The 21,531-nt window shown below is 45.4% G+C and overlaps 1 protein-coding gene across 3 annotated transcripts in view; it reads left to right on the forward strand.

The window, feature by feature from the left end:
- The window catches only part of LOC112229482 (neurabin-1), a 106,617-nt gene that overhangs the window by 66,939 nt on the left and 18,147 nt on the right, over window positions 1-21,531 (forward strand). For all 3 annotated transcript variants that reach the window (XM_042310429.1, XM_024395347.2, XM_024395348.2), the window contains exons 7-9: window positions 4,404-4,577; window positions 19,320-19,373; window positions 20,471-20,700. In XM_042310429.1, the coding sequence (XP_042166363.1) occupies window positions 4,404-4,577; window positions 19,320-19,373; window positions 20,471-20,700 (458 nt within the window). The remainder of the gene's footprint in view (window positions 1-4,403; window positions 4,578-19,319; window positions 19,374-20,470; window positions 20,701-21,531) is intronic.

A 21,531-nucleotide genomic window follows, 5' to 3' on the forward strand; every position in this document is an offset into this window, starting at 1 on the left:
TAATATACTGTATATATCTGATATGTATGGTAATATACTGTATATGTCTGATATATGTATGGTAATATACTGTATATGTCTGATATATGTATGGTAATATACTGTATATGTCTGATATATGTATGTAACCCCGCCATCCAGCACATCATGATTAGATCGATAGAAAATCAGAGAGGAATTTAGAATGGCATTTGGCAGTGTTGTGAAGTAGTATCACGTTTCAAGTGAGACCCAGGTGCAGATAACATCGGATTAACAATAGTTTATTAATCCAACAGGGGCAGACAAAAGACAAGTCAAGGCAGACAGGGGTCAGTAATCCTGATAGGTGATGCAAAGGTACAGGACGGCAGGCAGGCTCGGGGTCAGGGTAGGCAGAGGTCAGTAATCCTGATAGGTGATGCAAAGGTACAGGACGGCAGGTAAAAACCGGGAAACTAGAAAACAGGAACAATCGCGTGACATGAACAGAGGGATAACAAAACGAACTGGCAACAGACAAACAGAGAACACAGGTATAAATACACAGGGGATAATGGGGAATATGGGCAACACCTGGAGGGGCGTGGAGACAATCACAAAGACAGGTGAAACAGATCAGGGTGTGACAAGTAGGTTCTTGGTGTGTGTTTGTGTGTGTGTGTGTCAGACCTGGGTTAGCTATAGTTTTAACTATGCTTTGTGTAAAGCATGGGTTGGAACAAAAACATTTCCCAATCGTTTCGTTCGGAACAGAACCAGTATGTTCTGTGTTCCGTTCCACTGTTCCGAGCAGCAAAATAAAGTTATGGTTCCAACAAAGAAATAGTTATTTTCTGTTCCTTTTTAAACCTCTGAAATCGATATCATACTCAATGGGTGACATGTCTGGTATGTATGCAGGCCATGGAAGAACTGGGACATTTTCAGCTTCCAGGAATTGTGTACAGATCCTTGCGATCCATGCTGAAACATGAGGTGATGGCGGCAGATGAATGGCACGACAATGGACCTCAGGATCTTGTCACTGTATCTCTGTGCATTTATACTGCCTTAGATACAATTAAATTATGTTCGTTGTCTATAGTTTATGCCTGCCCTTACCATAGCCCCACCCCCACAGGGCATTCTGTTCACAACGTTGACATCAGCAAACCGCTCAGCCACACGACACCATACACGGGGTCTGCGGTTGTGATGCCAGTTGGACGTACTGCCTAATTTTCTAAAATGACATTGGAGGCAGCTTATGAGAAATTAACATTAAATTCTCTGGCAATAGCTCTGGTGGACCTTCCTGCAGTCAGCATGCCAATTGCATGCTCCCTCAAAACTTGAGACTGTAAGGATCGATGCTGGAGATGAGAAGCAAGTATAGTGAGTGAACATTTACTGGAAAACGGACATCAAACCAAAACAAGTACATTGTCTGGACAGGGGGAACAAATTGACATAAGGACAATAATGCTGACACAGGGCACCAACTGAGGAACATACAGATATAGAAGGGCAATCAACAAAGTAATGGAGTCTAGGTGATTCCAATATTGCGCAGCTGCGCGTAATGATGGTGACAGGTGTGCATAATGAAGGGCAGCCTGGCGCCCTCGAGCGCCAGAGAGGGGGAACGGGAGCAGACATGACAGCACCCCCCCTCTAGGGGCGCCACCCAGCTTCCCACCGGGGCAAGCCTGACAGGCCGGCCAAGGCATGGGAGCTGGACAGCTGGCTGAGGCGTAGAAGCCCGACTAGCCGGCAGAGGCATGGGAGCCTGACGAGCCGGCTGAGGCGTAGAAGCTCGACTAGCCGGCAGAGGCGTAGGAGCCCGACGAACCGGCTGAGGCGTGGGAGCCTGACGAAGCGGCTGAGGCGTGGGAGCCTGACGATCCGGCTGAGGCGTGGGAGCCTGACGATCCGGCTGAGGCGTGGGAGCCTGACGAACCGGCTGAGGCGTGGGAGCCTGACGATCCGGCTGAGGCGTGGAAGCCTGATGGGCCGGGTGAAGCATGACGTGGGTTGGGCATCTGCCGAGCCAACTGGGGCAAGAAGACCTCTCAAGCCAGCTAAGGTGTGGAAGCCCGACGGGCTAGCTGAGGCACCCCTGGTTCCATCGGCGACAGCACCCAGACCCAACATCACCAACCAAAACCAAAACCAAAATCTCCCGGATGCTTCCTTTAGTGGTGTCAGCATTCTATAAGGCTCAACCCTGAAGACCAGAAGCAAGTACAGGGAGTGAACATTATTGGAAAACGGTCATCAAACCAAAACAAGAGCAGTGTCTGGACAGGGGGAACAAAACGACATAAGGATAATAATGCTGACACGGGGAACCAACTGAGGAACAGACTGATATAGAAGGGCAATCAACAAAGTAATGGAGTCCAGGTAAGTCCAATATTGGGCAGATGCATGTCATGAAGGTGACAGGTGTGCGTAATGAAGGGCAGCCTGGTGCCCTCGAGTGCCAGAGAGGGGGAGTGGAAGCAGGCGTGACAGAGCCTTTTATTGTACTCAGCATGAGGTGCACATATGTAATGATCATGCTGTTTAATCAGCTTCTTGATATGCCACACCTGTCAGGTGGATGGATCTGGGATTTTTTATTTCAGCTCATGAAACATGGGACCAACACTTTATATGTTGCGTTTATATTTTTGTTCAGGGTATTCTTCAAGGAGAACAAATAATTACTTTGAAGGTGGCTACAACTATTTGAATACAGTAAAAGTAAAAAAAGTAAAACTTTTTAAAACTATTTGAATGTTGCTATTGTAATAAATCACAAAGTTACTACAACTTGATGTTGTCACGGCCGTCGTATGGAGGAGACACAGGCGCAGCTTGGTATGCTTACATTCTCTTTATTATAAGAATGAACACTGAACAAACTAACATAAAAACAACAAACCGAACCGTGACGCTATATAAACAAGTGCTGACAGGCAACTACACATAGACAAGTACCCACAAAACCAAAAGGGAAAATGGCAAACTAAATAGGATCATCACTATTATACTGTGTGCTGTCAGACTGTAAGACTTAATGGCACCCTATCCCTATATAGTGCACTACTTTCGACGAGAGAGAGAAAGAGAGACCCCCCCACATGGAAAACACACAGGGTTAAATCTCTGACTGGTCAGCCCTGAGTAAGTCAGCTAGGCTTTAGATGTCTGTCCAGATCGTCAGCCATGTAAACACACACACACTATAAATGCACTATAGCAGATATGTGTTGAGAGCAGCAGGAGAGAAATCTTCTGCTGTATCATGACAAAGCAAGCACCAGATGTTTCTAATAATGTGTGTGTATGTTTGTTTGCTCGCCATCTCTGTAAGCTCCAGCACCAGTGTCTCTGAGGTGTCAATCACCCAGTGTGATTCTGGCAGGAGGACCAGAGAGAGGATGCCAGGATGGGTCATTCGATCCTGGGTAGAGCAGGCCCTGGGTCTGCTTGGCTCTCCCTGCCTGGCTCTCTGCAACCAGATCTGAGGCTGCTGCAGGCTGCAGCAGAGCGGAACTCCTCTTTATAAGCATGTCTGTCTTGATCACTTTAGTGAGGCTGCCAGGCTGTAGAGAAGAGAAGCACATAGAGTATCCTGCTGTGGCTGTGTTCTAGACCACACATACTGCACAATCATCCCTCTTCCTTACTTACCTCCCTGTAACCCTAACTCTGACCCTCTCCTCATCCCCCATCCCTCAATCATCCCCCTTCCTCACCTTACCTCATCTCCCAGCTTTACCTACACCCCCTAACCCTGACCCTCTCCTCAACCCCCATCCCTCAATCATCCCTCTTCCTCACCTTATCCCCCAGCTTTACCCCCCCAACCTTGACCCTCTCCTCAACTCCCCATCCCTCAATCATCCCTGTCCCTCTCACTTTGACAGGACCCCTGTCATCCTGTACCCAGACCGGACAACTGGTCTCTCGCTCACTCTCGCTAAGTCTCTTTCTCTCTCTCTCCTTTCCTCATAATAACACAGCCACCTCTATAATTAGTTATGGAAAAACATAACCATCCTCTCAGTGCTGTTGAGTTTTGGAGGCATTATTGTGAGCTTACAGAGCCTCTGCCTTCCCCCTCCATCCTGAGAAAGAGTGCTGAATTTACAACCTTGGCTGAGAGAAAGCTTACACTGGTGTACTTGTTGTCCTCACTGTAAAAAATATGAATCGTTTTCATTATCAAATGCAACATTGGAGTGGCAGGCAGCGCCTCTTAAAATAGGAAGGGATAACTCAATGAATGTTAGACCAAGTCAGAACAACGAAAGAGAAGAGGAAAACAGGAAACGAGCTTTAGATACATAACACTGTGTGTTCTCAGTGACATGTACGACTAGTTATGGAATGTATTCTCATTTCTCATGTTGTGTGTGTGTGTGTGTGTGTGTTTCTGTGTGTGTCCTCAGACTGGGGAGTACGCCACTGATGAGGAGGAGGAGGCGGGGCCGGCCGCAGACGGTGGGGGGGAAGAGGAAGGTGACGGGGAGAAGAGCATCGAGGTGTTCGATTTGCCAGAAACAGATGACATCATTTCCCCTTCAGAGTTGGACGCTACCAAACTCTACCAGACATTCAGAGAGGTCACTCGAACACCCCTTTCATTTGTCTGTTGTATTTATTCTATTCTTCTGTCTATTTCATTAGTCTAAGTATTCCAGCACTCTAAAAAATACAGAAGTTCCAACAAAAACGTCTTGTGTATTTTCCTCACACTAATATCACTAATACTGTGGCCCTTTGTTCAACAACTCTTTCTCCTTCCTGATTGCAACAAAGTCAAAGAGTAACAAATGACTAAAATATCGTTTTTGGCCGTTACTTTCTTCTAGAGCCCATTTTCCTTTTTAAAGGACCCAACCTGCTAGTAATATTGATTGAAACGCCTCACTAGCACTGCTGGCACCAGAACATGTTGTCGCTCACTCCACACTTGTGTGACACATTTAACAAATTGCCTGAGCTGCGCTGCAGTGTTCTGGATATTGAGTGAGAAATCATGTCATCTCTACTGTCCCAAGACCTCTACTCTCTCTCTCACTGGGACTCTCTCTCTCTCTCTTCACTTTCCTCAACTGCCTCTCTTTCTTCACTTCTCTCTTACTATAGCAGATATGTCGTTCCTATATCCCTTTCACTTTCTGTCAATCACTCTCCACGTTTATCTCTCTGCCTACTGACTCTCCCTCTATTTTGGACCTTTCTCTCTCTCCCTCTCTACTTTGTACCTTTCTCTCTCTCCCTTTCTACTTTGTACCTTTCTCTCTCTCCCTCTCTACTTTAGACCTTTCTCTCTCTCCCTCTCTACTTTGTACCTTTCTCTCTCTCCCTCTCTACTTTAGACCTTTCTCTCTCTCCCTCTCTACTTTGTACCTTTCTCTCTCTCCCTCTCTACTTTGTACCTTTCTCTCTCCCTCTCTACTTTGTACCTTTCTCTCTCTCCCTCTCTACTTTAGACCTTTCTCTCTCTCCCTCTCTACTTTGTACCTTTCTCTCTCTCCCTCTCTACTTTGTACCTTTCTCTCTCTCCCTTTCTACTTTGTACCTTTCTCTCTCTCTACTTTAGACCTTTCTCTCTCTCCCTCTCTACTTTAGACCTTTCTCTCTCTCCCTCTCTACTTTGTACCTTTCTCTCTCTCCCTCTCTACTTTGTACCTTTCTCTCTCTCCCTCTCTACTTTGTACCTTTCTCTCTCTCCTCTCTACTTTAGACCTTTCTCTCTCTCCCTCTCTACTTTGTACCTTTCTCTCTCTCCTTTCTACTTTGTACCTTTCTCTCTCTCCCTCTCTACTTTGTACCTTTCTCTCTCTCCCTCTACTTTGGACCTTTCTCTCTCTCCTTTCTACTTTGTACCTTTCTCTCTCTCCCTCTCTACTTTGTACCTTTCTCTCTCTCCCTCTCTACTTTAGACCTTTCTCTCTCTCCCTCTCTACTTTGTACCTTTCTCGCTCTCCCTCTCTACTTTAGACCTTTCTCTCTCTCCCTCTCTACTTTGTACCTTTCTCTCTCTCCCTCTCTACTTTAGACCTTTCTCTCTCTCTCTCTCTCTCTACTTTGTACCTTTCTCTCTCTCCCTCTCTACTTTGTACCTTTCTCTCTCTCCCTCTCTACTTTGTACCTTTCTCTCTCTCCCTTTCTACTTTGTACCTTTCTCTCTCTCCCTCTCTACTTTGTACCTTTCTCTCTCTCCCTCTACTTTGGACCTTTCTCTCTCTCCCTTTCTACTTTGTACCTTTCTCTCTCTCCCTCTCTACTTTGTACCTTTCTCTCTCTCCCTCTCTACTTTAGACCTTTCTCTCTCTCCCTCTCTATTTTGGACCTTTCTCTCTCTCCCTCTCTACTTTGAACCTTTCTCTCTCTCCCTCTCTACTTTGTACCTTTCTCTCTCTCCTTTCTCTACTTTGTACCTTTCTCTCTCTCCCTCTCTACTTTGTACCTTTCTCTCTCTCCCTCTGTACTTTGTACCTTTCTCTCTCTCCCTCTCTACTTTGGACCTTTCTCTCTCTCCCTCTCTACTTTGTACCTTTTCTCTCTCTCCTCTCTACTTTAGACCTTTCTCTCTCTCCTCTCTACTTTAGACCTTTCTCTCTCTCCCTCTCTACTTTAGACCTTTCTCTCTCACCCTCCCTACATTGTACCTTTCTCTCTCTCCCTCTCTACTTTGTACCTTTCTCTCTCTCTACTTTGTACCTTTCTCTCTCTCCCTCTCTACTTTGTACCTTTTCTCTCTCCCTCTCTCCCTCTCTACTTTGTACCTTTCTCTCTCTCTACTTTGGACCTTTCTCTCTCTCCCTCTCTACTTTGTACCTTTCTCTCTCTCCCTCTCTCCCTCTACTTTGTACCTTTCTCTCTCTCTACTTTGTACCTTTCTCTCTCTCCCTCTACTTTGTACCTTTCTCTCTCTCTACTTTGTACCTTTCTCTCACTCCCTCTCTACTTTGTACCTTTCTCTCTCTCTACTTTGTACCTTTCTCTCTCTCCCTCTCTACTTTGTACCTTTCTCTCTCTCTACTTTGTACCTTTCTCTCTCTCTACTTTGTACCTTTCTCTCTCTCCCTCTCTCCCTCTCTACTTTGTACCTTTCTCTCTCTTTACTTTGTACCTTTCTCTCTCTCTACTTTGTACCTTTCTCTCTCTCTACTTTGTACCTTTCTCTCTCTCTACTTTGTACCTTTCTCCCTCTCTACTTTGTACCTTTCTCTCTCTCCCTCTCTACTTTGTACCTTTCTCCCTCTCCCTCTCTACTTTGTACCTTTCTCTCTCTCCCTCTCTACTTTGGACCTTTCTCTCTCTCCCTCTCTACTTTGGACCTTTCTCTCTCTCCCTCTCTACTTTGTACCTTTCTCTCTCTCCCTCTCTACTTTGTACCTTTCTCTCTCTCCCTCTCTACTTTGTACCTTTTCTCTCTCTCTCCTCTCTACTTTGTACCTTTCTCTCTCTCCCTCTCTACTTTAGACCTTTCTCTCTCTCCTCTCTACTTTGTACCTTTCTCTCTTTCCCTCTCCCTCTCTACTTTGTACCTTTCTCTCTCTCTCCTCTACTTTGTACCTTTCTCCCTCTCCCTCTCTACTTTGTACCTTTCTCTCTCTCCCTCTCTACTTTGGACCTTTCTCTCTCTCCCTCTCTACTTTGACCTTTCTCTCTCTCCTCTCTACTTTGGACCTTTCTCTCTCTCCTCTCTACTTTGTACCTTTCTCTCTCTCCCTCTCTACTTTGTACCTTTCTCTCTCCTCTCTACTTTGTACCTTTCTCTCTCTCCCTCTCTACTTTGTACCTTTCTCTCTCTCCCTCTCTACTTTAGACCTTTCTCTCTCTCCCTCTCTACTTTGTACCTTTCTCTCTCTCCTCTCTACTTTGTACCTTTTCTCTCTCCCTTTCTACTTTGTACCTTTCTCTCTCTCTACTTTAGACCTTTCAATCTCTCCCTCTCTACTTTAGACCTTTCTCTCTCTCCCTCTCTACTTTGTACCTTTCTCTCTCTCCCTCCACTTTGTACCTTTCTCTCTCTCCTCTCTACTTTGTACCTTTCTCTCTCTCCCTCTCTACTTTGACCTTTCTCTCTCTCCCTCTCTACTTTGTACCTTTCTCTCTCTCCCTCTCTACTTTAGACCTTTCTCTCTCTCCCTCTCTACTTTAGACCTTTCTCTCTCTCCCTCTCTACTTTGTACCTTTCTCTCTCTCCCTCTCTACTTTGTACCTTTCTCTCTCTCCCTCTCTACTTTGTACCTTTCTCTCTCTCCCTCTCTACTTTAGACCTTTCTCTCTCTCCCTCTCTACTTTGTACCTTTCTCTCTCTCCCTTTCTACTTTGTACCTTTCTCTCTCTCCCTCTCTACTTTGTACCTTTCTCTCTCTCCCTCTCTACTTTGTACCTTTCTCTCTCGCCCTCCCTACATTGTACCTTTCTCTCTCCCTCTCTACTTTGTACCTTTCTCTCTCTCTACTTTGTACCTTTCTCTCTCTCTACTTTGTACCTTTCTCTCTCTCCCTCTCTACTTTGTACCTTTCTCTCTCTCCCTCTCTCCCTCTCTACTTTGTACCTTTCTCTCTCTCTACTTTGGACCTTTCTCTCTCTCCCTCTCTACTTTGTACCTTTCTCTCTCTCCCTCTCTCCCTCTCTACTTTGTACCTTTCTCTCTCTCTACTTTGTACCTTTCTCTCTCTCCCTCTGTACTTTGTACCTTTCTCTCTCTCTACTTTGTACCTTTCTCTCTCTCTCTCTCTCCCTCTCTACTTTGTACCTTTCTCTCTCTCTACTTTGTACCTTTCTCTCTCTCTACTTTGTACCTTTCTCCCTCTCTACTTTGTACCTTTCTCTCTCTCCCTCTCTACTTTGTACCTTTCTCTCTCTCCCTCTCTACTTTGGACCTTTCTCTCTCTCCCTCTCTACTTTGGACCTTTCTCTCTCTCCCTCTCTACTTTGTACCTTTCTCTCTCTCCCTCTCTACTTTGTACCTTTCTCTCTCTCCCTCTCTACTTTGTACCTTTCTCTCTCTCCCTCTCTACTTTGTACCTTTCTCTCTCTCCCTCTCTACTTTAGACCTTTCTCTCTCTCCCTCTCTACTTTGTAACTTTCTCTCTCTCCCTCTCCCTCTCTACTTTGTACCTTTCTCTCTCTCCCTCTCTACTTTGTACCTTTCTCTCTCTCCCTCTCTACTTTGTACCTTTCTCTCTCTCCCTCTCTACTTTGGACCTTTCTCTCTCTCCCTCTCTACTTTGGACCTTTCTCTCTCTCCCTCTCTACTTTGGACCTTTCTCTCTCTCCCTCTCTACTTTGGACCTTTCTCTCTCCCTCTCTACTTTAGACCTTTCTCTCTCTCCCTCTCTACTTTAGACCTTTCTCTCTCGCCCTCCTACATTGTACCTTTCTCTCTCCCTCTCTACTTTGTACCTTTCTCTCTCTCCCTCTCTACTTTGTACCTTTTCTCTCTCCTCTCTCCTCTCTACTTTGTACCTTTCTCTCTCTCTCTACTTTGGACCTTTCTCTCTCTCCCTCTCTACTTTGTACCTTTCTCTTTCTCCTCTCTCCCTCTCTACTTTGTACCTTTCTCTCTCTCCCTCTCTACTTTGTACCTTTCTCTCTCTCCTCTCTACTTTGTACCTTTCTCTCTCTCTACTTTGTACCTTTCTCTCTCTCCCTCTCTACTTTGTACCTTTTCTCTCTCCCTCTCTACTTTGTACCTTTCTCTCTCTCCCTCTCTCCCTCTCTACTTTGTACCTTTCTCTCTCTTTACTTTGTACCTTTTCTCTCTCTACTTTGTACCCTTTCTCTCTCTCTACTTTGTACCTTTCTCTCTCTCTCCCTCTCTACTTTGTACCTTTCTCTCTCTCTCTACTTTGTACCTTTCTCTCTCTCTACTTTGTACCTTTCTCCCTCTCTACTTTGTACCTTTCTCTCTCTCCCTCTCTACTTTGGACCTTTCTCTCTCTCCCTTTCTACTTTGTACCTTTCTCTCTCTCCCTCTCTACTTTGTACCTTTCTCTCTCTCCCTCTCTACTTTAGACCTTTCTCTCTCTCCCTCTCTACTTTAGACCTTTCTCTCTCTCCCTCTCTACTTTGGACCTTTCTCTCTCTCCCTCTCTACTTTGAACCTTTCTCTCTCTCCCTCTCTACTTTGTACCTTTCTCTCTCTCCCTTTCTACTTTGTACCTTTCTCTCTCTCCCTCTCTACTTTGTACCTTTCTCTCTCTCCCTCTCTACTTTGTACCTTTCTCTCTCTCCCTCTCTACTTTGGACCTTTCTCTCTCTCCCTCTCTACTTTGGACCTTTCTCTCTCTCCTCTCTACTTTGTACCTTTTCTCTCTCTCCCTTTCTACTTTGTACCTTTCTCTCTCTCCCTCTCTACTTTGTACCTTTCTCTCTCTCCCTCTCTACTTTGTACCTTTCTCTCTCTCCCTCTCTACTTTGGACCTTTCTCTCTCTCCCTCTCTACTTTGGACCTTTCTCTCTCTCCCTCTCTACTTCAGACCTTTCTCTCTCCCTCTCTACTTTAGACCTTTCTCTCTCTCCCTCTCTACTTTAGACCTTTCTCTCTCTCCCTCTCTACTTTAGACCTTTCTCTCTCGCCCTCCCTACATTGTACCTTTCTCTCTCCCTCTCTACTTTGTACCTTTCTCTCTCTCCCTCTCTACTTTGTACCTTTCTCTCTCTCTACTTTGTACCTTTCTCTCTCTCCCTCTCTACTTTGTACCTTTCTCTCTCTCCCTCTCTCCCTCTCTACTTTGTACCTTTCTCTCTCTCTACTTTGGACCTTTCTCTCTCTCCCTCTCTACTTTGTACCTTTCTCTCTCTCCCTCTCTCCCTCTCTACTTTGTACCTTTCTCTCTCTCTACTTTGTACCTTTCTCTCTCTCCCTCTCTTCTTTGTACCTTTCTCTCTCTACTTTGTACCTTTCTCTCTCTCCCTCTCTACTTTGTACCTTTCTCTCTCTCCTCTTCTACTTTGACCTTTCTCTCTCTCCTCTCTACTTTGTACCTTTCTCTCTCTCTCTCTACTTTGGACCTTTCTCTCTCTCCTCTCTACTTTGTAACTTTCCTCTCTCTCTCTCTCCTCTCTACTTTGTACCTTTCTCTCTCTCTCTACTTTGACCTTTCTCTCTCTCCCTCTTGTACCCTTTCTCCCTCTCTACTTTGTGACCTTTCTCTCTCCTCTCTACTTTGGACCTTTCTCTCTCCCTCTCTACTTTGTAACCTTTTCTCTCTCCCCTCTCTACTTTGTAACCTTTCTCTCTCTCCCTCTCCCTCTACTTTGTACCTTTCTCTCTCTCCCTCTCTACTTTGACCTTTCTCTCTCTCCCTCTCTACTTTGTACCTTTCTCTCTCTCCCTCTCTCCCTCTCTACTTTGACCTTTCTCTCTCTCCCTCTCTACTTTGGACCTTTCTCTCTCTCCCTCTCTACTTTGACCTTTTCTCTCTCCCTCTCTACTTTGTACCTTTCTCTCTCCCTCTCTACTTTGACCTTTTCTCTCTCCCTCTCTACTTTGGACCTTTCTCTCTCTCCCTCTCTACTTTGGACCTTTCTCTCTCCCTCTCTACTTTGGACCTTTCTCTCTCCCTCTCTACTTTGACCTTTCTCTCTCTCCCTCTCTACTTTGTACCTTTCTCTCTCTCCCTCTCTACTTTGTACCTTTCTCTCTCTCCCTCTCTACTTTAGACCTTTCTCTCTCTCCCTCTCTACTTTAGACCTTTCTCTCTCTCCCTCTCTACTTTGGACCTTTCTCTCTCCCTCTCTACTTTGAACCTCTCTCTCTCTCCCTCTCTACTTTGTACCTTTCTCTCTCTCCCTTTCTACTTTGTACCTTTCTCTCTCTCCCTCTCTACTTTGTACCTTTCTCTCTCTCCCTCTCTACTTTGTACCTTTCTCTCTCTCCCTCTCTACTTTGGACCTTTCTCTCTCTCCCTCTCTACTTTGGACCTTTCTCTCTCTCCCTCTCTATTTGTACCTTTCTCTCTCTCTCCTTTCTACTTTGTACCTTTCTCTCTCTCCTCTCTACTTTGTACCTTTCTCTCTCTCCCTCTCTACTTTGTACCTTTCTCTCTCTCCCTCTCTACTTTGGACCTTTCTCTCTCTCCCTCTCTACTTTGGACCTTTCTCTCTCTCCCTCTCTACTTCAGACCTTTTCTCTCTCCCTCTCTACTTTAGACCTTTCTCTCTCTCCTCTCTACTTTAGACCTTTCTCTCTCTCCCTCTCTACTTTAGACCTTTCTCTCTCGCCCTCCTACACTTTGTACCTTTTTCTCTCTCCCTCTCTACTTTGTACCTTTCTCTCTCTCCCTCTCTACTTTGTACCTTTCTCTCTCTCTACTTTGTACCTTTCTCTCTCTCCCTCTCTACTTTGTACCTTTCTCTCTCTCCCTCTCTCCCTCTCTACTTTGTACCTTTCTCTCTCTCTACTTTGGACCTTTCTCTCTCTCCCTCTCTACTTTGTACCTTTCTCTCTCTCCCTCTCTCCCTCTCTACTTTGTACCTTTCTCTCTCTCTACTTTGTACCTTTCTCTCTCTCCCTCTCTTCTTTGTACCTTTCTCTCTCTCTACTTTGTACCTTTCTCTCTCTCCCTCTCTACTTTGTACCTTTCTCTCTCTCTACTTTGTACCTTTCTCTCTCTCCCTCTCTCCCTCTCTACTTTGTACCTTTCTCTCTCTCTACTTTGTACCTTTCTCTCTCTCTACTTTGTAACTTTCTCTCTCTCTCTCTCTCCCTCTCTACTTTGTACCTTTCTCTCTCTCTACTTTGTACCTTTCTCTCTCTCTACTTTGTACCTTTCTCCCTCTCTACTTTGTACCTTTCTCTCTCCCTCTCTACTTTAGACCTTTCTCTCTCTCCCTCTCTACTTTGTAACTTTCTCTCTCTCCCTCTCCCTCTCTACTTTGTAACTTTCTCTCTCTCCCTCTCTCCCTCTCTACTTTGTACCTTTCTCACTCTCTCCCTCTACTTTGTACCTTTCTCTCTCTCCCTCTCTACTTTGTACCTTTCTCTCTCTCCCTCTCTCCCTCTCTACTTTGTACCTTTCTCTCTCTCCCTCTCTACTTTGTACCTTTCTCTCTCTCCCTCTCTACTTTGTACCTTTCTCTCTCTCCCTCTCTACTTTGTACCTTTCTCTCTCTCCCTCTCTACTTTGGACCTTTCTCTCTCTCCCTCTCTACTTTGGACCTTTCTCTCTCTCCCTCTCTACTTTGGACCTTTCTCTCTCCCTCTCTACTTTGGACCTTTCTCTCCCTCTCTACTTTGACCTTTCTCTCTCTCCCTCTCTACTTTGTACCTTTCTCTCTCTCCCTCTCTACTTTGGACCTTTCTCTCTCTCCCTCTCTACTTTGGACCTTTCTCTCTCTCCCTCTCTACTTTGGACCTTTCTCTCTCTCCTCTCTACTTTGGACCTTTTCTCTCTCCCTCTCTACTTTGGACCTTTCTCTCTCTCCCTCTCTACTTTGGACCTTTCTCTCTCTCCCTCTCTACTTTGTACCTTTCTCTCTCTCCCTCTCTACTTTGTACCTTTTTCTCTCCCTCTCTACTTTGTACCTTTCTCTCTCCCTCTCTACTTTGGACCTTTCTCTCTCTCCCTCTCTCCCTTCTACTTTTCTCTTTCTCTCCCTCTACTTTGTACCTTTCTCTCTCTCCCTCTCTACTTTGTACCTTTCTCTCTCTCCCTCTCCCTCTTACTTTGTACCCTTTCTCTCTCTCCTCTCTACTCCCTCTCTCCCTCTCTACTTTGTACCTTTCTCTCTCCCTCTCTACTTTGTACCTTTCTTCTCTCCCTCTCTACTTTGTACTTTCTCCTCTCTCTCTACTTTGTACCTTTCTCTCTCTCCCTCTCTACTTTGTACCTTTCTCTCTCTCTCTACTTTGACCTTTCTCTCTCTCCCTCTCTACTTTGTACCTTTTCTCTCTCCCTCTCTACTTTGTACCTTTCTCTCTCTCCCTCTCTACTTTGACCTTTCTCTCTCTCCCTCTCTACTTTGACCTTTCTCTCTCTCCCTCTCTACTTTGTACCTTTCTCTCTCTCCTCTCTACTTTGTACCTTTCTCTCTCTCCCTCTCTACTTTGACCTTTCTCTCTCTCTCCTCTCTACTTTGTACCTTTCTCTCTCTCTCTCCTCTCTCCCTCTCTACTTTGTACCTTTCTCTCTCTCCCTCTCTACTTTGTACCTTTCTCTCTCTCCCTCTCTACTTTGTACCTTTCTCTCTCTCCCTCTCTCCCTCTCTACTTTGTACCTTTCTCTCTCTCCCTCTCTCCTCTCTACTTTGGACCTTTCTCTCTCTCCCTCTCTACTTTGGACCTTTTCTCTCTCCCTCTCTACTTTGGACCTTTCTCTCTCTCCCTCTCTACTTTGGACCTTTCTCTCTCTCCCTCTCTACTTTGGACCTTTCTCTCTCTCCCTCTCTACTTTGGACCTTTCTCTCTCCCTCTCTACTTTGGACCTTTCTCTCTCTCCCTCTCTACTTTGGACCTTTCTCTCTCCCTCTCTACTTTGACCTTTCTCTCTCTCCCTCTCTACTTTGTACCTTTCTCTCTCTCCCTCTCTACTTTGGACCTTTCTCTCTCTCCCTCTCTACTTTGACCTTTCTCTCTCTCCCTCTCTACTTTGGACCTTTCTCTCTCTCCCTCTCTACTTTGACCTTTCTCTCTCTCCCTCTCTACTTTGACCTTTCTCTCTCTCCCTCTCTACTTTGGACCTTTCTCTCTCTCCCTTTCTACTTTGGACCTTTCTCTCTCTCCCTCTCTACTTTGGACCTTTCTCTCTCTCCCTCTCTACTTTGACCTTTCTCTCTCTCTCTCCCTCTCTACTTTGACCTTTCTCTCTCTCCCTCTCTCCCTCTCTACTTTGGACCTTTCTCTCTCTCCCTCTCTACTTTGACCTTTCTCTCTCTCCCTCTCTACTTTGACCTTTCTCTCTCCCTCTCTACTTTGTACCTTTCTCTCTCTCCCTCTCTACTTTGTACCTTTCTCTCTCTCCTCTCTACTTTGTACCTTTCTCTCTCTCCCTCTCTACTTTGTACCTTTCTCTCTCTCCTCTCTACTTTGTACCTTTCTCTCTCTCCCTCTCTACTTTGACCTTTCTCTCTCCCTCTCTACTTTGTACCTTTCTCTCTCTCCCTCTCTCCCTCTCTACTTTGGACCTTTCTCTCTCTCTCTCTCCCTCTCTACTTTGGACCTTTCTCTCTCTCTCCCTCTCTACTTTGACCTTTCTCTCTCTCCCTCTCTACTTTGGACCTTTCTCTCTCTCCCTCTCTACTTTGTACCTTTCTCTCTCTCCCTCTCTACTTTGTACCTTTCTCTCTCTCCCTCTCTACTTTGTACCTTTCTCTCTCTCCCTCTCTACTTTGTACCTTTCTCTCTCTCCTCTCTACTTTGTACCTTTCTCTCTCTCCCTCTCTACTTTGACCTTTTCTCTCTCCCTCTCTACTTTGTACCTTTCTCTCTCTCTCTCTCTACTTTGTACCTTTCTCTCTCTCCCTCTCTACTTTGTACCTTTCTCTCTCTCCCTCTCTCCCTCTCTACTTTGTACCTTTCTCTCTCTCCCTCTCTACTTTGTACCTTTCTCTCTCTCCCTCTCTACTTTGTACCTTTCTCTCTCTCCCTCTCTACTTTGTACCTTTCTCTCTCTCCCTCTCTACTTTGGACCTTTCTCTCTCTCCCTCTCTACTTTGGACCTTTCTCTCTCCCTCTCTACTTTGGACCTTTTCTCTCTCCCTCTCTACTTTGACCTTTTCTCTCTCTCTACTTTAGACCTTTCTCTCTCTCCCTCTCTACTTTGTACCTTTCTCTCTCTCCCTCTCTACTTTGGACCTTTCTCTCTCTCCCTCTCTACTTTGGACCTTTCTCTCTCTCCCTCTCTACTTTGGACCTTTCTCTCTCTCCCTCTCTACTTTGGACCTTTCTCTCTCCCTCTCTACTTTGGACCTTTCTCTCTCTCCCTCTCTACTTTGGACCTTTCTCTCTCTCCCTCTCTACTTTGTACCTTTCTCTCTCTCCCTCTCTACTTTGTACCTTTCTCTCTCCCTCTCTACTTTGTACCTTTCTCTCTCTCCCTCTCTACTTTAGACCTTTCTCTCTCTCCCTCTCTACTTTGTACCTTTCTCTCTCTCCCTCTCTACTTTGTACCTTTCTCTCTCTACTTTGTACCTTTCTCTCTCTCTCCCTCTCTACTTTGTACCTTTCTCTCTCTCCCTCTCTACTCCCTCTCTCCCTCTCTACTTTGTACCCTTTCTCTCTCTCTACTTTGTACCTTTCTCTCTCTCCTCTCTACTTTGTACCTTTCTCTCTCTACTTTGTACCTTTCTCTCTCTCCCTCTCTACTTTGTACCTTTTTCTCTCTCTCTACTTTGTACCTTTCTCTCTCTCCCTCTCTACTTTGTACCTTTCTCTCTCTCCCTCTCTACTTTGTACCTTTTCTCTCTCCCTCTCACTTTGGACCTTTCTCTCTCTCCCTCTCTACTTTGGACCTTTCTCTCTCCCTCTCTACTTTGTACCTTTCTCTCTCTCCCTCTCTACTTTGTACCTTTCTCTCTCTCCCTCTCTACTTTAGACCTTTCTCTCTCTCTCTCTCTACTTTGTACCTTTCTCTCTCTCCCTCTCTCCCTCTCTACTTTGTACCTTTCTCGCTCTCTCCCTCTACTTTGTACCTTTCTCTCTCTCCCTCTCTACTTTGTACCTTTCTCTCTCTCCCTCTCTCCCTCTCTACTTTGTACCTTTCTCTCTCTCCCTCTCTCCCTCTCTACTTTGTACCTTTCTCGCTCTCTCCCTCTACTTTGTACCTTTCTCTCTCTCCCTCTCTACTTTGTAACTTTCTCTCTCTCCCTCTCTACTTTGGACCTTTCTCTCTCTCCCTCTCTACTTTGGACCTTTCTCTCTCTCCCTCTCTACTTTGGACCTTTCTCTCTCCCTCTCTACTTTGGACCTTTCTCTCTCTCCCTCTCTACTTTGGACCTTTCTCTCTCTCCCTCTCTACTTTGGACCTTTCTCTCTCTCCCTCTCTACTTTGTACCTTTCTCTCTCTCCCTCTCTACTTTGTACCTTTCTCTCTCTCCCTCTCTACTTTGGACCTTTTCTCTCTCCCTCTCTACTTTGGACCTTTCTCTCTCTCCCTCTCTACTTTGGACCTTTCTCTCTCTCCCTCTCTACTTTGGACCTTTCTCTCTCTCCCTCTCTACTTTGGACCTTTCTCTCTCTCCCTTTCTACTTTGACCTTTCTCTCTCTCCCTCTCTACTTTGGACCTTTCTCTCTCTCCCTCTCTACTTTGGACCTTTCTCTCTCTCCCTCTCTCCCTCTCTACTTTGGACCTTTCTCTCTCTCCCTCTCTCCCTCTCTACTTTGGACCTTTCTCTCTCTCCCTCTCTACTTTGGACCTTTCTCTCTCTCCCTCTCTACTTTGGACCTTTCTCTCTCCCTCTCTACTTTGTACCTTTCTCTCTCTCCCTCTCTACTTTGTACCTTTCTCTCTCTCCCTCTCTACTTTGTACCTTTCTCTCTCTCCCTCTCTACTTTGTACCTTTCTCTCTCTCCCTCTCTACTTTGTACCTTTCTCTCTCTCCCTCTCTACTTTGGACCTTTCTCTCTCCCTCTATACTTTGACCTTACCTTTCTCTCTCTCCCTCTCTCCCTCTCTACTTTGGACCTTTCTCTCTCTCCCTCTCTCCCTCTCTACTTTGGACCTTTCTCTCTCTCCCTCTCTACTTTGGACCTTTCTCTCTCTCCCTCTCTACTTTGGACCTTTCTCTCTCCCTCTCTACTTTGTACCTTTCTCTCTCTCCCTCTCTACTTTGTACCTTTCTCTCTCTCCCTCTCTACTTTGTACCTTTCTCTCTCTCCCTCTCTACTTTGTACCTTTCTCTCTCTCCCTCTCTACTTTGTACCTTTCTCTCTCTCCCTCTCTACTTTGGACCTTTCTCTCTCCCCTCTCTACTTTGTACCTTTCTCTCTCTCCCTCTCTACTTTGTACCTTTCTCTCTCTCCCTCTCTACTTTGTACCTTTCTCTCTCTCCCTCTCTACTTTGTACCTTTCTCTCTCTCCCTCTCTACTTTGTACCTTTCTCTCTCTCCCTCTCTACTTTGTACCTTTCTCTCTCTCCCTCTCTACTTTGTACCTTTCTCTCTCTCCCTCTCTACTTTGGACCTTTCTCTCTCTTCCCTCTCTACTTTGGACCTTCCCTCTCTCTCTCCTCTCTACTTTAGACCTTTCTCTCTCTCCCTCTCTACTTTAGACCTTTCTCTCTCTCCCTCTCTACTTTGGACCTTTCTCTCTCTCCCTCTCTCCCTCTCTACTTTGGACCTTTCTCTCTCTCCCTCTCTACTTTGGACCTTTCTCTCTCTCCCTCTCTACTTTGGACCTTTCTCTCTCCCTCTCTACTTTGTACCTTTCTCTCTCTCCCTCTCTACTTTGTACCTTTCTCTCTCTCCCTCTCTACTTTGTACCTTTCTCTCTCTCCCTCTCTACTTTGTACCTTTCTCTCTCTCCCTCTCTACTTTGTACCTTTCTCTCTCTCCCTCTCTACTTTGGACCTTTCTCTCTCCCTCTCTACTTTGTACCTTTCTCTCTCTCCCTCTCTACTTTGTACCTTTCTCTCTCTCCCTCTCTACTTTGTACCTTTCTCTCTCTCCCTCTCTACTTTGTACCTTTCTCTCTCTCCCTCTCTACTTTGTACCTTTCTCTCTCTCCCTCTCTACTTTGGACCTTTCTCTCTCTTCCTCTCTACTTTGGACCTTTCTCTCTCCCTCTCTACTTTAGACCTTTCTCTCTCTCCCTCTCTACTTTGTACCTTTCTCTCTCTCCCTCTCTACTTTGTACCTTTCTCTCTCTCCCTCTCTACTTTAGACCTTTCTCTCTCTCCCTCTCTACTTTGTACCTTTCTCTCTCTCCCTCTCTACTTTGTACCTTTCTCTCTCTCCCTCTCTACTTTGTACCTTTCTCTCTCTCCCTCTCTACTTTGGACCTTTCTCTCTCTCCCTCTCTACTTTGTACCTTTCTCTCTCTCCCTCTCTACTTTGTACCTTTCTCTCTCTCCCTCTCTACTTTGGACCTTTCTCTCTCTTCCTCTCTACTTTGGACCTTTCTCTCTCTCCCTCTCTACTTTGGACCTTTCTCTCTCTCCCTCTCTACTTTGGACCTTTCTCTCTCTTCCTCTCTACTTTGGACCTTTCTCTCTCTCCTTCTTGGTCTCCTGTTCTGTGAGTCTCTCCCTGTCAGTGGTAGAGAGTGCTGTCATGCATGGGCTGGGCTGTGTGGATCTTCTCAGTGGTTGTGTGTGTGCACGAGGCTAGCCCAGAACAGAGGCTGCGCAGTCAAGGGTTTGATCATCAGTTCGACCTATTCCCTTTCTACTCCCTCAGCTGCAGATCAAGCACACTGTCACCGAGGCAGAGATACAGAAGCTCAAAAACAAGGTAAGAAATGTCCCCTGCTGTCATCTCTAAGATGAATGGTATAAAAGGCAAATTAAGTGCAATATACGCATGAGAAATAGACATATGTTTGGAAACAGGACGTCATTGGACAGTGCAGGGTATAATAGTTTCTATTTTAAGGTATTAATGAATAGTTAAGGCAATTGCATGTATATTTGATCAGTTTAGCTTCACTGCAGAGTTGCCTCTTGCAGTTTCATGTCAAAGGTGTCTGGGCAGTGAGAGAGCCAGTGGTTAAGTGAGAGTGACATGCAAGCAGGCACAGCTTTCTAAATGTTTCTTCTTCATCCTCCCTCTGCATCCTCACGAGGACAGCTTAGCTCAAACTGCAGGAAATGATTTAGAGATATTAACTCAATTCAATGAGTGGATTTGGTGAAATTGAAAGATAAGCTTGTTGGTGTAATACTCTGAGCATGAGCTGCTCTGGTGGTCCTTGGGAGAGGGTTGCTTTAGAAGTTTGCCCTGAGGAGTAGAAGGATTTAATACAATAACAATGTTTAGAAGGAGGTCACACCAATAAACTAAGCTCAACGAAGGGCTTGTCAGGACATGGTCTGTTAGTTTCTCTCCGTTGTGAAGTCTGGATTAGCCTTAAGTCAAGTATATTATGGTGCTATGTGTTTTATGTTATGTGTTTAACCCATAGCACAGTCTCTTTTTTAGTGTTGACTATCATACTGTACCTGAGTTTCCATGGCAAAAAGACAAACACAAAGCAGACTCAAGTCTTTGTTTCTTTAAAACCTACTTTTGTCAAATATTGTGTGCTACAGCTTAAAAAATGTACAAATGTTTCTTTCAACATTAGGACTATTTCCAAAGAAATGTTGTCATCTTCATGTTTTGTTTGCTTTGCTTAGTTGCTTCCTCGTATCAAAGTACTGGTATCGTGACAACACGTAATACCACAGTGTGTCTAGTCAGTCAGCTGGCTTGTACATTACAGTATTTGGAAATCTGTCAATACTGTATTTGTGTTCCACTGTTTGTTTTTAATGATGTACCTAGGGTGGGTGTAGGCCGTGTTGGTGTGAGAGTGTAATACCATGCTTATCTGTGCATGTCTATCCCAGCTTGCTGTGGTGGAGAGGGAGAAGGCGCGCTGGGAGAAGGAGAAGAGCCAGCTGAAGGCCAGCATGGAGGAGAACAAGGAGAGGATGCTGAAGCTGGAGAGTTACTGGATCGAGGCCCAGACCCTGTGCCACACTGTCAACGAGCACCTGAAGGAGGCCCAGTTCCAGTACACCACCCTAGAGAAGAAGTACAACAAGGCCAAGAAACTCATCAAAGACTTCCAGCAGAAGTGAGTCAAAGTCTGGTACTAAACTGCTCTAAATTAGACAATACACTGGTTCAATATACTGTAACATTCTTAGCCTTGGTAAGGCTGTTATGTTACGAACCCAGGTTCTATCCCCTATTCGGGAGTTACTCATCCCCAGATCTGTTGCTCTGGTCTAGTCAGTACCTAGCCACACACTCCAGACGTGTTGCTCTGGTCTAGTCAGTACCTAGCCACACACTCCAGACGTGTTGCTCTGGTCTAGTCAGTACCTAGCCACACACTCCAGACGTGTTGCTCTGGTCTAGTCAGTACCTAGCCACACACTCCAGACGTGTTGCTCTGGTCTAGTCAGTACCTAGCCACACACTCCAGACGTGTTGCTCTGGTCTAGTCAGTACCTAGCCACACACTCCAGACGTGTTGCTCTGGTCTAGTCAGTACCTAGCCACACACTCCAGACGTGTTGCTCTGGTCTAGTCTGTAACTAACCACACATTTCAGATCTGTTGCTCTGGTCTAGTAACTAGCCACTCAGATGTGACCATGTCATCTGTTGCTATGAGTGTTAAACTGGTTGTTTACGACTGAAAACCTGAAAATGTATTACTACATTATTCAGACTACTTTAGTTCATATGGATATGTCAAACCTTATTAATGTAGCTTTGTTTTTTAATTCAAGTCCAAGTTTAGAGGCCATTTCAAATTGTTGCTTATTTTAGGTAATACACTCACTATATGTTATTCAAACCTAGTTATTTTCCTATAGTATATTTATCAAACAATTTCACAAACAAATTCCACCCATTAGTCTGGAGGACATTTTAACCAAGTGGCACTCAATTGAAGG

This window comes from Oncorhynchus tshawytscha, linkage group LG31, assembly GCF_018296145.1.
Source record: "Oncorhynchus tshawytscha isolate Ot180627B linkage group LG31, Otsh_v2.0, whole genome shotgun sequence".
Lineage (NCBI taxonomy): Eukaryota > Metazoa > Chordata > Actinopteri > Salmoniformes > Salmonidae > Oncorhynchus > Oncorhynchus tshawytscha.